This window comes from Mustela erminea, chromosome 2 (genome assembly GCF_009829155.1).
Source record: "Mustela erminea isolate mMusErm1 chromosome 2, mMusErm1.Pri, whole genome shotgun sequence".
Taxonomy (NCBI): Eukaryota; Metazoa; Chordata; class Mammalia; order Carnivora; family Mustelidae; genus Mustela; species Mustela erminea.
In genome coordinates this window covers 98,762,739-98,779,461 of record NC_045615.1, presented here as the reverse complement: position 1 = coordinate 98,779,461, position 16,723 = coordinate 98,762,739, and the positions used below count along the sequence as shown (strand labels likewise).

The 16,723-nt window shown below is 45.3% G+C and overlaps 1 protein-coding gene across 9 annotated transcripts in view; it reads right to left on the bottom strand.

Annotated features, from left to right (window-relative positions):
• The window catches only part of FAM193A (family with sequence similarity 193 member A), a 165,881-nt gene that overhangs the window by 36,376 nt on the left and 112,782 nt on the right, over positions 1 to 16,723 (bottom strand). For 8 of the 9 annotated variants that reach the window (XM_032333628.1, XM_032333633.1, XM_032333635.1 and 5 more), the window contains 6 exons: positions 13,183 to 13,260; positions 11,690 to 11,802; positions 11,317 to 11,559; positions 8,765 to 8,918; positions 8,469 to 8,648; positions 2,519 to 2,770 (listed from right to left, as the gene is read on the bottom strand). In XM_032333628.1, coding sequence (XP_032189519.1) covers positions 2,519 to 2,770; positions 8,469 to 8,648; positions 8,765 to 8,918; positions 11,317 to 11,559; positions 11,690 to 11,802; positions 13,183 to 13,260 — 1,020 coding nt within the window. The remainder of the gene's footprint in view (positions 1 to 2,518; positions 2,771 to 8,468; positions 8,649 to 8,764; positions 8,919 to 11,316; positions 11,560 to 11,689; positions 11,803 to 13,182; positions 13,261 to 16,723) is intronic. The other variant, XM_032333627.1, reaches the window with a different exon arrangement.

Genomic DNA, 16,723 nt, shown 5'->3' with positions numbered 1-16,723 from the left:
CCCTGCTTGTGTTCCCTATCTCACCATGTCTCTCTCTGTCAAATAAATAAATAAAATCTTAAAAAAATATTTTTTTTCTATAGTACTCATCCCAAGCATTTTAAGTACTAAATATTTACCCACAATAGCCAGAGTATGAATTAAAAGAATTACAATTACAATAACATAAAGTCCTAACGGCGACAAATGCCACCTCACCACAGCAAAAATCCCGAAAGGCCTAAAGAACACAAACACGGAAGCATTCACACTCACAGCTGCCCTCCACCATTCATTCAGCTGGCATCTCTGCCTCCCACCCACATGTAGGGGATTCCGCTGATAAGCCTGCTCTGACGTAACTGAAGACATGTGTGCATCTCTAGAAAGGGCTTCTACCAACTCCTATGGGGCTGTAAACACACCATGGACTCACAGTATGCAACTAAGTCAAACTAACTCAAATAACACAGACTCAAGTGACAGTGCAAGCTTGTCTAGGGAAGCATTTTTATATCAGATTCAAGAGAAGTATTTTGCCAAATGCATCTCATTTTTCTAAATAGACGTGGCATCTAGCTAATGTATCTTAAAAACATCAGAGGGGGTGCCTGGGTGGCTCAGTGTCTGCCTTTGGCTCAGGTCATGATCTGGGTCCTGGGACTGAGTCCCACATCAGGCTCCCTCCTCAGGCAGGTTCTGCTTCTCCCTCTGCTCCTCCCCCACTGCTCATGCTGGCAGTCTCTCTCGCTCACTTTTGTAAATACAAATAAATAAAATCGTGAATAAAATAAAAGCATCTGTGAATAGTCCTGACATCAGTAGTAAAGTGACGGAAATAAAAGCTTACTAGTGCATCCTCTGTACTTCCTACCCATGAATCCTCCCCAACTATCTACTGGATTGAAGTTCACAAGGTATTAAATACATTTTACATACAGATAATACTCCCCCCAAATATTTTTCTTCTCTTATACCCTTTTATGGACTACCAATAATGCCCTGAGAAAAGGCCAAAAGTCCGGGGGAGAAATCAATTTTTAACTGAACGTCCCAATAGCTTTTTGGAATAATCAGTTTCACTACTTTACTTGAAGATGTTTAGGAACTGATTCTTCAACAGAAAAACATTAAACAGAACATTCTCTACTCTCTCCTGGAGGCGGCTCCCAGGAGCTAGAAGGCAGCTGTATTCAGGTAAGAAAAGAATGGACAGCCTCCCAACCATACACTCACCCAGAGGGAAAAAGGCTAGAGACAAGACAGACCATGGAGACAGCCTGGCTTTGAGTACACAACGGAAAATCCTCCTTCAAATAAAGCCGTCATTAAATGTCCAAACTAAGCGACATACAATCTAACAAAATTCAAGCATTGCATCAATGTGGCAGTTACCAAGTACTTATTGCAACAGAACGTGACAGACTGACTTTATTCTATTCTAAACCAGTGGTTAGGTGCCCCTTCCCAGCAAACAAATAGCAAAGCCCACTGATAGGCTACACACACCCTACTTCACAGCAGATGCCCCGTGGGGAAAGAAAATGTTCATGTAGTCTAAAAAAGCCTCTTCCATCCCATGTCGTCCTCCCTTCTCCCAGCTGAGAATCACTGTTTTAAAGAATATATCTGGAGAGTTTGGGGAAAACTAAAAATTTCACTGTAAAATCTAAGCTATGAAAATAGAAGCATGGGGTTCTCTGAGAAGAACTACGTAAAAAGCAAACCTTTTCTACATGCTCACTCCTTCTCGGAACAGCCTCTGAGCACTGCTGGTCTGGGAGGCCCTTTCCTTTGTGCCTCCAGTCGCTTCCCAACAGCCTGCACGGCGTTTCGACCTTCTTTCGCACTACGCTTAGGATTCTTCCTTTAGTAATTTCAGACACTGAAGAGCCCAGCTAGTGTCAGAGGACCCAAGCTGTACTCAATGTATCCATCTGTGCAACATTACAACAAAGAGCCAGGCCCTTGGGGCGCCTGGTGGCTCAGTGGGTTGAGCCTCTGCCTTTGGCTCAGGTCATAATCTCAGGGTCCTGGGATTGAGCCCCACATCGGGCTCTCTGTTCAGCAGGGAGCCCGCTTCCCTCTCCCTATGCCTCTCTGCCTATTTATGATCTCTCTCCCTCTGTCAAATAAATAAATAAAAATCTTTAAAAAAAAAAAAAAAAAAAAAAGAGCCAGGCCCTAGGAGGCCACAAGCAAAGCAATGAACTGGCGTATGGGTGAGCAGAGCCGTGTATGCAATTCCCCCAAGTACAACCCATTACACCAACATCATTTGGAAAACTTTACATTCTAGGTAATTCTGAAAGAGTACACCACAACTTCTGTGAGTATTTTTTACAACTGTGAATGTTCAAAATTCTGAGAGCCTAAGAGATTATGGTAAAAGGACATATTTGAGGACCTTCCTACCAAGAGTAGATTTAAATTTGGTCCTAGACATTGCCGATTTATGGATTTTTGTTTGTTACAATATGCACTTCTTGTACAATCTTAGTGACAGGTGAGCTTCCCGGCCCTCTTTGCCCTGACTTACCTTACTGTGTGCGAAGGGGGGCGCCGTATACAAGGTGGGGTGGATGAGAGGGCGGGGCAGGTGCGGGACGGCGTGCAGAGGCACATGTCCATGGATGTGGGGGTACAGATGCAGGGCAGGGTGTGTGGGCTTCTCGGGGCTTAGGAACTGATGGCCTGGGGGAAGGGCTCCTGCGGTCATCGCTGATGCCGTCAGTCCGGAAGCTTCTTGCTTACAAACATGACATTCACAAGTGTTTGCAGCTTGTTCAGCCTAAAAGGAAAGAAAAAAAAAGACTGGTGTGAATTAAACTAATGTCAGCCACATTCTGTTGAGCTGGGCTCCTGTGACACCTGGAGTTGTCCAAAGCCCTCCTTGTAAAGTACAGAAGGGACCCCAAGAGCCTGGGATGAAGGGGACCTGTGGAGAGAAGAGACGAACACCTCACGCCTTGGCTGGGTGTCAGCTCAGGTAGCAATCACACCCATCTGCGCCTGGGCCTGTCTGTGCAGGGACAGGGGACCGGCAAGGGTGGCTTAGGGGAGGGGGAGTGAAGAACTGGAGCCCAGGAGGACAGAGCACTGGCGTGGGCGGGGATCCCATGGCTCAGGAGTGGTTCCACCCAGATGCTGCCAGACGAGGCACCAGAGATGGGACTCAGCAAGGGTGAAATGAAACAGTCAGGGTAGCTCCTCTCCCTCTAAACAAGGGTAAAACTGAATGCGATTGTCAAAGCAATCATTTGAGGATCTGAAAATCAACCAAGGGAAACAGCAAATCCAGAAGCATTTATTCATGCCAATCTGCTAGAATGTAAGAGCAGCAGGAGCCTGGGGGCACCTGGGTGGCTCAGTGGGTTAAAGCCTCTGCCTTCGGCTCAGGTCCTGATCTCAGGGTCCTGGGATCGAGCCCCACATCGGGCTCTCTGCTCAGCAGGGAGTCTGCTCCCTCCACTCTCTCTGCCTGGCTCTCTGCCTCCTTGTGGTCTCTGTCTGTCAAATAAATAAATAAAATCTTTAAAAAAAAAAGAAGAGCAGCAGGAGCCTGGCCTTTCTGCCTGGGGCTCTTCCCATTCCCAACAGCCCTTAAAAAAACAAACTAAAAAGACCAAAGAATCAACAGCAGATTTAAACGGGTACACTAAAAATTTTAATACAAAAAAGAGAGTAAAGGGGGAACAGAGGAACAAAAAACACGAAACCTACGGAAACAAAGTGGCAGCTGCACGTGGCACAGCCATCGTGACTGACATCAATGCCCTCCAGACAAAGGGCAGAGATTGATGGACAAAGTACAAATACAAAACCCAACTAAAGGGTTCAAACACAAATCTTAAACTCAAAGATACAAAGAAGCTGAAATTCAAAGGATGAAAAAATAGATACCATGCATACAGTAACCCTCCGGCTGCCGGAGCGACTCCGCTAATGGGATGAAATGCTCTCTCAGATGAGAGAATCTAGCGGAGAAGCATCTCATAATGACTAAAGAGTCGACGTGTATCAAGAAGGGGTAACAATCACACACATACACCGCCAACAACACTGTCCCAAATGCATGAATTTGGCTCATCTGAAAAGGGAATAGACACTCTAGCAGTGATATGAATACGTCAGTATGTCTCTCAGGAATTTTTAGAACCATGCAGAAAATCAGGGAAGATTCAGAGAATTGGAATAACGCTATCAATTTGACGAAACTTTTATTCATAGGACACACCATCTAACAAGAGCAGAACACAAATTATTTTCAAGTATACATAGAACATTATGTAGGACAGACTAGATGTCAGGCCATCAAACAGATCTCACTATATTCGGAAGTCCTAAAATCCATAACCTAAACTTAGAGTCAACAAGCTAGACGGGGAATAACAAACTAAACCCAAAGTCAATGGAAAGAAATAATGGAGATTAGAACAGAAATCAATGAAATAAAGAGAAAAACAGAAAATTAATAAAACACCCCCCTTTTTTTTTTTTACAGAAATTGGTAATTCTTTAGCCAGACTGAAGGTTTAAAAAAAAAGCAGACAAAATTATCCAACTAATGAATTAACATCACTCCATATCCTGAGAACTAAAAGAATCATAAAGGAATATAATAAACCACCTGATGCCATCAAAGGAGACAGTGCAGATGAAATGGAGGAATTCTTAGAAAGACATAAAAATTTTAAATTAAGAAGAAATAGAAAATCTGACTAAACCTACAACAAGTAAACAAAATTTTAATTAGTCATTCTAAATCCTCCCACAAGACCAGGCTCATGGGATTTCACTGGTAAGTTCTATCAACTATTTAAGAAATCTCAACTTTAGACAAATTTCTTCAGAAAATATAGGCAGAATAAACACTTCCCAACTCATTCTAGGAGGCCAATATTACTCTGATATCAAAGCCAGACTGAGACACAAGGATAGATAACTATAGAACAGTACCTTTTATTAACATAGATGTAAAAATCCTAACAAAAGATTAGCAACCAATCCAGCAATATGCCAAAAGAAAAAAAGTTTATACACCATGACCAAATGGGATTTATTCCAGCAACACAAGGTTGGTTTAACATTCAAAAATCAGGGGCACCTGGGTGGTTCAGTCGGTTAAGCATCCGACTCTTGATCTCAGGGTCATGAGTTCAAAACCCATGTGGGGCTCCACAGTGGACATGGTCTACTTAAAAAAGAAAAAAAAATTCAAGAATCACTTGATACAACACACCACAGTAAAAGAATGAAGGATGAAACCACAAGAACATTTCAATAGATTCAGAAAGAGCATCTGGAGAACCCAATATATGTTCACAATAAAACTCTTAGGAAATGAGGAGCTGACAGAATTTATTTCCTCAACCTGGTAAGGTCGTCCTCGACAGATGCACAGCTGGGATCCTAGTCACAGACTGGGCGGCTCCCCCCTGGGACTGGGAGCAAGGCAGAGTTGTGTGCTTGTACCGCTTCTCTGCCGTGCTGTGCTGGACATTCTGGCCAGCTCAGTAAGCAAGAGGAAGACGCTGTGTTTCCAGACTGAGAAGGAAAAAGTAAAATTGTCTTTATTCACAAACAACATGACCTTGCATGTAGAAAATTCAAAGGAATCTAACCAAAAGAGAGAGACAGAGAGAGAGAGAAACCAAAGAATAAACGAATTAAAGCTGCAGAATATAAGACAAATACCTGAAAATCAACTGTATTTCTATGTATTACAACAATAAATTGAAAATTGAAATAAGAAAATATCACTTTCACAGAATTAAAAACATCTAATACTTAAGAATGAATTTAAGAAATACATTCAAGACCCACTGACTAGAAATTTTTTAACTGCTAGAAGAAATTAAAGATGATTTAAGTAAATGGAAAGAGAACAGCACATTCCTAGGCTGACAGATGCAATGCCATTAAGACTGGATTTTCCTCCAAGTGATCTACATCACCTCACAAAGAAGAGAGCAGGCCCAGAGGAGTCTGCTGTGAATTCTATCAAGTATTCAAGAAGTCAATACAATCTCTATCAAAATTCAGGCAGTTTTTTCGTAGAATAAGCTGATTCTAAAACTTACATGGAAACACGAAGGACTCTGAACAGCCTACATAAACTTCAATAAGGCCCATCAACCTGGGGGACAGAGCCTACCTGCTATCCAAACTTATTACCAAGCAGGTCACACACACCGCGGGAAAGGACCCAGAGGTCCAAGGAGCAGAGAATGCAGAATGCAGACAGAAAATACATGTATTTAGAGCCTCTCAATGTTCAACAAACGGCTAATGCAACTCAGCAGGTAAAGACAGACTCTGTCAACAAATGCTGCTGGGCAACTGGATGTCGACATAGCAAAAAGCTGAACGTAGCCCCTTGCCTCATACTGTGAGGAAAACTGAGTCAAATGAACCACACCTTATGAGAGCTAAAGTTAGAAATCTTGCAGAACGAAACAGAGCTTTCTTGGATATAACATCAAAAGCATGATTTGTAAAAGGAAAAATCGAGGAATTGGAATTTACCAAAATTAAAAACTTCTGCTTTTCAAAAAATACCGTAAAACCTAACAGGGACGCCGCCCAAGTGGCACAGTTGGTTAAGCATTGCACCCAGTTCAGGTCGGGATCTTTGGGTTGAGAGATCAAGCCCCTCAGGTGATTCTGTAGGCTAAGCAAGGAGTCAGCTTAGGATTCTCTCTCCTCCCTCTGATACCTACTGTGTGCACGCACACGTGTACGTTTTCTCTCTCAAATAGGTAAATAAATAAAATCAACCAACACCACAAAAACACAACTAACAGACATGCCACAGACCCAGAGAAAATCTCTGCAAATCACATACTAATAAAGGACATAAAATAGCATAAGAAGAAGTCTGACATCTCAACAATAAGATGGAATGGGAAATGCAAGTAAGACCGAAATCTCAATCTGCCATTTCTCACCAGACTGGCCAAACCCCAAAACTACGACATCATCCTCTTCTAGGGAGCAGGGGAGACCATCACACTCTAGACCCAGAGAAGCCACCACTGGTGACCACACCTAGGAACAGACCTACTGAGGTGGGAAGGTCAGATGTATAAGGTCACTCACCGAATGGCATAAAGGGAAGCAAACACAACTGCCTACCAGCAGGGACTAAAAAGAGAAAGAGAATTCTGGTATGTCCACCTGCTGGCACACAGAGAGGGAAAACAGACAAGGACGAGGAAGTGTGCTCCACACAGAATCAGTCAGGATATGATGCTGAGAGGAAAAGCAAGGGGAGCTGAGTGTGCATTAGTATAAGCCTTGTCACAGAAAAGGGAAAGAATAAATATTAGCATTTGTATATACAAACACTGGAAGGACACAATAATAAGACTGATTACCTACTGGGACTAGAACTGAGGATGGGCAGGTGCTGGGCAGGGCTGAGGGTGAACAATGCCAGGGCCAGACTTCTTCTTTTTTTCTTTTTTAAAGATTTTATTTATTTATTTGACAGACAGAGATCACAAGTAGGCAGAGAGGCAGACAGAGAGAGAGGGAGAAAGCAGGCTCCCTGCCGAGCAGAGAGCCCGATGTGGGGCTCGATCCCAGGACCCTGGAACCATGACCTGAGCTGAAGGCAGAGGCTTTAACCCACTGAGCCACCCAGGCGCCCCCAGACTTCTTAATAAAACACCTTTTTGTATCGCCTTTCTTGTTTCAACTATGGACCTATACTGCCTATTAAGGAAAATAATTTAGCCAAGCAACCCGACCATCATTTGTTCTTCCTTTCATTTAAGAACTACGTGAGCAGGGTGCCTGGGTGGCCCAGCTAGTTAAGCATCTGCCTTTTACTCAGGTTATGGTTCCAGGGCCCTGGGATCGAGTCTTGCATTGGGCTCCCTGTTCATCGAGGAGTCAGCTTGTTCCTCCCCCTCTGTCCCTACCCACTGCTCAAATGCACACTCTCACTCTCTCAAACAAATAAATAAAAACTTAAAAAAAAAAAAAAAAAGAAAGAAAGAAAAGAAAAAGAACTATGTGACCATCTATCATATAATTAGGGAGTCTCTAAGAGAAAACACTCACCTTTTGGAAACAGAAAAACAGACCTCCATCAGAAAAAAACCTCCCTTACAAAATCAACTTTTTTCTGAAATTTTAACATTCCATTATTTTATTTATTTAAAAAACCCTCCCTTTGCTTCTTTACATACAAAAAAAAAAAAAAAAAAACCCTCTACGACAGCTAACTGTCTAGAGCAACTCTGGGATGCTGCAAAATCGAGACCGTCGAGTGGATTCAAGCAAGAGGAACAAGATGAAAACAGGGTGAGGAGCCATGTTTGTATATTTTATCAGTGGGCCTCAATCCTCTCCAGTTCTAATCTTTAGAAGCTATTCAAGATAACACAATTTTGCATTCAATAATGCTCATGTTTAGAGAAAATATACACAAAGACAGACACCCTCAGCAAAACATTAAGTTTGGGAAAATGAAATCGTACCTGCTGAGTAGGGTAAGATGGGGGTGGACTGTCTACTTTCCTCTCCTCGTTCCTGGGACTCCCACTGCCTAGAGCTCCATCTTGCTCTGGGGCTCCTGGTGGCTCCCCGCTGCTCTCGCCGTCTGCCTCTTCATCATCAGCCTCTGAAGAGCTGCTGCTGGTACTGCTTACCTGAGGGGACTTCAAAAACAAACTTCGTAATTTATACTTTTCAAAGTGGAAGAACTAAAACAAACAAGACACCAGATCACCACTTGATGCCATCTCTTGTCACTGTGAAGAAGTGGTGTCCGTACCTCATCTTTCAGGGCCATGTTTTCCCCTCCACCGTTCAGCTCGCTGTGGATTCCATTCATACTGGCCACCACCTCGGTATCATCGTAGTTACTCAGTGGATAAATATCAGCAAATTTAGCTGACAACGGTGCAACGTCTTCATCGTCACTACAACTGAGACAGGCAGAGACGGTCACCACGAGGCTGCTCACCCGGGGATAGGGAGTACGCCACCCACGGAGCCTGACGCTGCCTTTACAGGCTGTTCTGGTTTGCGGGAATATTACACTGAGCACCGCGCACACTTGGTAACATCTCCTGGTAACCTGAACACGGGGAAAAATGCCTGAAAGATTACCATCTGTGCTACACAGAAGAATGGAAAACAAAACACCAAAAGAAGAAAAATATCTGGGCAACTGCCAAAATTTAATCGGATTAATTATTACTGCATTTCCATTGGGCTTGAAGTGCCTCAGTGTACAACTGTTTGCTGCCATTTCCAAGCAGACACAATTAATTTTTTATTAAAATTAAAGGGGGTACACAGAACCACCAAAATTTCAGACGTAGCCAGTTGAACAAAACTTTAAAGGCACTTAAGTGACAAAATACTAAAAGTTTTTTACTACAAGGCCTGCCTTCGACAAGTCACTCATGATCTGAATTAAATATCAGCTTTAACAAGACATCTAAACAATGGGCAAATGGAAGATTTACTTAAAAAAAAAAAAAACTAGTAGGCAAATTTCAAGGCTGTAGCCAATGAAGGATACTTCAAACATAGGCTTTTCTGGTGTGACAAGGGCGGGCACACAGTTTCCACATCAGGGCAGACTGTGCAGGGCACGGACCATTCGTGGTCACCCCACCGTGACCATAAACATGCCTCTCAGTCCGTCTTCAGCTCTGCATACAATAACTTCCAGAAGGAAAAATCCTACAAACTGGTGAACTTTCGGATTTAGCAGAGTGTCCAAAATTGCTCAACTCAGATGTCCTTCCCATTTTTGGAAAAAGAGGGAACACAATATGCCTAACCTGGAGCTCACCACCGTTAGCACCTACAGCACCCACCAGGTGAAGGCTGCTCAGGTCTCCTGAGGCCGGTGGCACCTGAGGTGATGGAATGTGTGGCCTTGGACAGCCCTCATACCCACTCCCGAAACATCACCACCTCCACGAGTCACAGATGACATGAGGTGATTGAGTCATTTGCTCAGTGTAATGAAGGCAGGCTGCAGCTCCCCTAAAGCCCCCGAGAACCAAACAGCCCTGCGGCACAGAGACTCCAGGCACACGATTCTCTCCAACCGACTTAGTGCTGACACCAAGAAAGAGATGACACAAACCAAAGGGAACAACGGAGGCTTTCAAGTCCTCGCAGTTCGTGTTTGGAAGACATTAATCCTAGCTGCTGAAGGACCAGAGGTCCAGCGCAGCCGCAGGCAGTCCTGGCCCACAGACAAAGGTGCCCCAGAGCACTTCCTCCACTGCGCAACACAGAGAAGCCCGCACCTGACATCAGTGTGACACAGTAGCAGGGATGGGCTTTTCCAACATAATTTTTTTTTAATTTATTTAAACACCGTATGTGTTTAATTTCAGTCTGTTTTAGTTAGAGGTTGCCCAACAGCTAGCTGGGAAACGCTCGACCCTCCCTCACAGGCCCCAGAGAGAGCACAGGGTATCCAGGTCTAGAAAGCAGCTCGAACTCAAAGGAGTCAAGGCATTCAGGCCAATCCCTTCAGAATTATTTTGTGTTTTGAGACCAGATCCACACTGAGGACTGCAAGACTCTGAAGGAAAGCCTCAGAGCTGTCAGGAGAAATCCAGATGGAGGTGGTGAGCAATCTGAGAGACGCTGAGTAGCCTGAGGCCAGGGCCACAACCCCTCCCATGGGGAACCAGGCTGGCGGGCATCGCCTCCATGGGGCTCCTGATACCCGCACACTCTATGATAAGCAAAATGCAAACCTAAATAAAATAAAGACACACATCCATGTGCAAACTGTCCAGAAGTTCGAAAGGGAAGCCTCAACAAATGACAGGATCACAACTCTGAAAAAACGTGAGGCCACTCACCTACAGTGTGAACTGGCGACGACCGCACAGCCCCCTCGCTCATACAAAATGTACTTCTAGATAATGTGGGAACACGGAAAACAGAACCTTTCAATCGCTTGCTAAAGTGATCTTCTGAGTTTTTAGCAAGACATGGAATAAGCATGAATGCTGAACGGACAATGAGGCGGAATGAACTTTGGGCTGATCACCCTCAAACGAAATGGGAAACATGAAGCCAGAACTGAAGAGACACTTCCCTGCATACCAACATGGTTTTTTCTTTACTGGCATTTATAAATTTACCGTATTTTTTTTTCATGTAATGAAATAGTGTCAAAGTTTGGGTTTACTGATTTCGTATTTTAAAAGTTGCTTAAAAAATGAAGGATCCTTTTTCTCGAAAAGCACTATAATGATATCCGTACTTCTGTAGACATTACTGTCCATATTTCTCATCATTGGGTTATGTAAATTTCTGAAATCTTATTACAAAGTCACAACTTACAAAGTTGGTGCAGAGCCACTGTCTGTGAGGATGAGTCTGGGATGTTGCTGAATTGTAATGGGAGAGCTGGAGCCTGACCCTGAGCTTGCTGAGGACACGCTAGGTGGACGCATCTCAGAGAGATAGTCAGGAGCGGAATCCACTTGGAGGGGTAGCTGGTGACTGTGGATGTCGCCAGTGACGGGGGGGTCCATGACACCACAAGTGAGGATGTGTGAGAGGCTGCAGTCATCACAAGCACATCTGAGTGGGAACGAAGGACAGTTACCCAGAGAGCCGAGAGAGCTCAGACGGAGCTCTGTCGGGCTCAGCGCCCGGGCCAAGGCTGTGGCTCTTGCAGGCCCGCCACGCCCACACAACTTCGCAGGCTCACCTTCTCCTGTAGTTACAGTTGGGGCAGTCGGGCATGCTGAGCCGGGATGACAGCATGTGCCTCATGGCATCTGTGAAGTTGTTCTCGCCAGTGACTGCCTTCTTGTTGGTCAGCTAGAGGAAACCATCAAATGAGAGGTTAACTTTGCAAGACGTGCCCCCAGTCAGGTGGTCCAGCTTCTCCGTAATCATGGTACTGGGTGCCATGCTCATTCAGAAGCCAGTGACCACAGTTTCCTAGAGTGGGACAGGGCCGGGAAGGGGCAGACCTGAAATGCATGGCAGCCACCGGCCTGAGTCTCACAAAGGCCAGGGAGCAGGAAGCCCTGGCTGGTGCCTCACCAGCAGACACCCAGCCTTTACCTGGAATCAGCTGTGTGCTCGGTTCTCACTAGGGACCAGGAGCGCAGAGCTAAACCGCAGCCCCCCAGGGGCTTAGACCCTGGAAGAGGAAACCATGATGTGGGAGGTGCCCTGGCAGAAAAGCAGCAGGGCGCCAGGCCCACATAGGGCCCAGAGGAAGCACTGTTGGTAATGCTGTCAGAGGCAAAGAGGGCATCCAAGTCAGGAGCAGAGCACTGAGCCAGGCATCACTGAAACACCTCTGGAAGGCCTGGCTGACCCTGGGCTGGGCAGGAGGGAGTCTTGGGGGATGGGATGGGGTGGGGGGGGGCGTGCCCAATAGAATAGCCTGGAGGCACACAGGCCCACACACGAAGAGCTACAGCATTAGATGGCCCACGAGTTAAAAGGCATTTGTGACACAACAGAAGCAGGCAGGTGGGAGGATGGCCAGCTGGGGAGAATACCCACTGCAGGAACAAGGACTGGCACGTGAAGGGTGCAGATCCAGGAGCTACCTACCAGTCGACAAGACAAGCATCTGGATTGCAGAGAAGAAACCTATAGACCAGCTCTGGCAACAGGATGGGTGGTGCTAGAAGGGCCATCTGATAGGGTTGGGGGGTGGGAGCCGGTGAGCAAGCCCAGTGTGGGTGGAGACCACAGGGGCAAGGACACCAAAATGGGGGAAGGGACACCAATGACTGAGGAAGGGGGAGACAAAGATGCCAGCTTGTGAAGAAGAATCAAGGGAGTCAAGTTTCCAAAGTCAAGTACCCTGAGCCAGCCACAGGGAGGTGCAGAGGGTTATGGAAGTCTGTAGGGAAGGAGGGAGCGAGCTGTGTTGTCAGCAGCTACATTGAAAGCTCGGCCCAGGTCCATGTGGGGAGGCCTGTGAATCGGGCCTGAGGGGGGGCAGGCTGGCTTCCAGTTCTGTGACTTGACGGCACCAGCTGCCTCCGAGACCAGACACCAGGGACTTGGGTGGCTGTGGGCTAGTGTGGTCACTCAATAAATGGGATTTCCTTGAGAAATACAGAAGAGAAGGAAATGGAGAAGGGAGACTAGTTAGGAGCAGACCCACAGTGTGGCCTTGGAATTGTGCTTTTCCCCTGCACAGGCGCACAGCCCCCCCACATCCCCAAACCTCACCTGCTCCTCAATGAATCGCCTCTGTTTGAAAAGCTCCCAGTCCTCCGTCAGCATGCGCTGTTTGGTTTTCATTGTCATCTAGGAAGGATATGCAAACAACAAAACCTTTGTCAGCAAGAGCCAGCCAGGCTTCTGCGAGGGGAGACCTCAGAAACGGTGCCCAAGTCACTCCCCCTGCAGATGAGGAAGGCATAACAAAGACTTGTGGTCCCAGCGCTCCACCTCCTTCATGAACAACTGAAGGTTCCAGAGCTGAAGCTGTCCTTGCAGTAAGTGAGCATTCAGCCCGTACTGGCCTATGCCGGAGATAAAGCGTGAAGACGTGTGAGGGAGTGCGTGTGAAGAGCCCTAAGCAGCCTAAGCTGCAGACTGCGCGTGACTTCATGCCCACGGGGCCCCTAGCAGAGTCAAAGGCACAGAGACAGCAGGTATAGGGGAGCCAGGGGCTGGAGGACAAGGGGGAGTTAGGAAGGGGGGAGGGCGGGCACGCTACCATGGGAACGGACTTGCTGCCACTGAACTGGACTCTGAGCAATGTTAAAATGGTATGTTTTCTGTTATGTGTATTTTAGCACAATTAAAAAAGAAACCACTTTGAGAGGCATAGGGAATTAAGGATGGGTTCAAGGTATAGTTTTACTCAGGTGGGAGAGGCTATGAATGTTGATGTTTATCTATATGTGTTCTTGTAATTACTGAAAACTTAAGAAAAATTCCTAACAAGAGAAATATGAGATATGTATCTTCTAAATTATTAGAACAAAAAAAAGAGAGGGGGACATATTTAATCCCACAGGCAAGAAAATACTACCGATAAACCCTCCAAAAAAAGAGTAATTTCAAAAAAAAAATTCATGCATTTGAAAAAAAAATTATGTAGTTTTTTTTTTAAGATTTTTTTTTTTAATTTTTATTTATTTGACAGACAGATCACAAGTAAGCAGAGAGGCAGGCGCAGAGAGAGGAGGAAGCAGGCTCCCTGCTGAGCAGAGAGCCTGATGTGGGGCTCGATCCCAGGACCCTGGGATCATGACCTGAGCTGAAGGCAGAGGCTTTAACCCACTGAGCCACCCAGGCGCCCCCAAAATTTATGTAGTTTAAACTAGAAGAAATCAAAGTTGAAATTACAGTCCATGGAAATCACTGACAATGAAAGCCCTGCAAATCAATTACAGAAGATGTATCCAACACATAGATGAACATGTACAGACTTTAATGTGTTTATGAGAGAACAAAACAGAGGAAAAGACTGAAACGTGTGTGTTCCACACAAGAAGCCAAAGAAACAAAACAACATGAGAAACCAATAAAGCAGGAAGAAAGTAAAGTAAAAGCAGAAATTATTGGGAAGATGAAGCAAATGTGTTCAATAAATCCCCAAACACTGGTTCTCCAGATTCCCTCCTGGACGGACCCAGGGAAGAAAAGGCCCTGCCAACAAAGTGGGTATGAGGCAGGACGCATACGGGCAGAGGTTTCCTTTAACCCACAGAGGGAAGGATCTGTGCAATGTAGACTTCCACCTGCACAGAAACGCTGCGAGCCAGGGGTCCATGGGCTATTCTGCTGAGCCTGCCCAACATGTTTGAAAAGCTGAGTCAACATTAGATAGCTCTTGAGATGGCACCGAACAGCCCAGACTCTGGCTTCTGTGGACATCTCCATGGCTCGGAGGCTCCTGCCCTTTGCTGCCCTCCTGGCCGAGGGCATGGCATTTCCTTCTGGGACATTAGATGCTCTCTCAGCAAAGTGGGCCAGGAAGGCAGGCCAGGGAAACACAGCAGCTCTCCTACAGCCACCACTCCCCTGACTTTCATCACTCCTCTCTGAGCACAAACTCATCATCCCTTGTTTCCACAATGGGGACAATCTTCTAGGCAAACATCAGTTGTGGAACTCACTCAAGAGGGCGGAAACCCAAAACGGATGACAAAGTTTAACATGAACTTAAAAGGTGGTACAAGACCTATAGACCTCATTCCTCCTCCTTGCAAAGAAAGATCATGCCCTAGGTTTTAGGGTGGATTCTATCAATCCCTTTATGGAAAAGAAAACTTAAACTATTCCTGAAAATTAAAGCAAACATGGAAAGTTTCTAAATGCATTCTATGAGACTAGCATAACCTTCATACAAAACAGACAAGGCCTCAAAGACGAACACTCAATGAAGCCTCAGAATACACACCCCAAAATCCTAAATAAAGTATCAGCAACTTAAATCTAATAATGAATTAACAGAATATATATCATAATCTAGTAGGCTATAATCCCAGGAATGCAAGCATGTCTCAAAATTAGGAAACCTAATGTCTTACTTGATAGAGAAAAACACACAGAAGAAAACCATATAATTAAATTCAGTATCTATTCCTGTTTTTTTTTACAAAAATTGTAACTTAAGTAAGCAAGAAGAAAGGAACTTCCTTAATTTGCTAAAAACTCCCCAATACTCACGGGAGGCATGTGACTTCACGGGAAGCATGCACAGTAGTCCCCATAAAACTAGAGCAGAAGACGGAGCCACCCACTACACCCTCGTGACAAGTCAAGGGCTCTAAATGAAACCAAACCAACAGAGAAAACGCCAGAAGCTAAGACAAAGCTACTTGTAGGAGATGTGGACTCAGGGTGCTGGGTGGAATGCCAACAGCTGGACGGCCCCAACCCCAGAAGCCACAGGGGTAAACTTGACGGGAAGGGAATAAACTGTGAAACCATCAGACAGAACAGAACACACAACCAAAACACAGAAACATGCACCATCTTCCTGGATGGAAGACTCAGTGCTGAGGCCAGCTCTCCCTTTACATCATTTATGTCCACAGCTTTCAGGAAAAACATTTTCCTCTTACAAGCAGCAATTACGGTCGCACGTTTAAAAAATGATTTTGGTGGCCCTATAGCTCATGGGTTAGAGCACTGGTCTTGTAAAAAATGATTCTGGGGTTGGGGTGCTGCGCCTGGGAGGCTCCATCAGCTGAGCATCCAACCCTTGATCTCAGCTCAGCTCTTGCTCTTGGGCTCTTGAGTTCAAGCCCTGCCCTGGGCTCCATGCTGGGCATGATGCCTACTTAAAATAAAATCTTAAAATAAAAAAAGATTTTCAATGAGCTAGATATTAGGAAGGCAGTCATTTCTTTTAGAACAGAAATCAGTCCAGAGCTGTTTGATAGTTAACAACATCAACAGAAACCTCCTCTTTGACCCCCTCCTCACATCCTCTGTGATTAATTCTTCCAAACATTTGGGTTCCTGCAGGCTTATATATATGTCAAACAACAAATAAAGGACACATTTATGAGAAAAAGAGCAGAAGAGAGAGCAAGAGCTGGCGGAGGGGCAGAGGCTGACTCCCCAGGGAGCAGGGAGCCCAATCATGGGTAGGGATCCCAGGACTCCAGGACCATGACCCATGAAGGCAGACAAGTGACTAAGCCACCCAGGCACCTCAAGGATACATTTTATTTTTTATTATTATTTTTTAAAGATTTTATTTATTCATTTGTCTCAGTGAAAGAGCGCAGAAGCAGGAAGAGCTGCA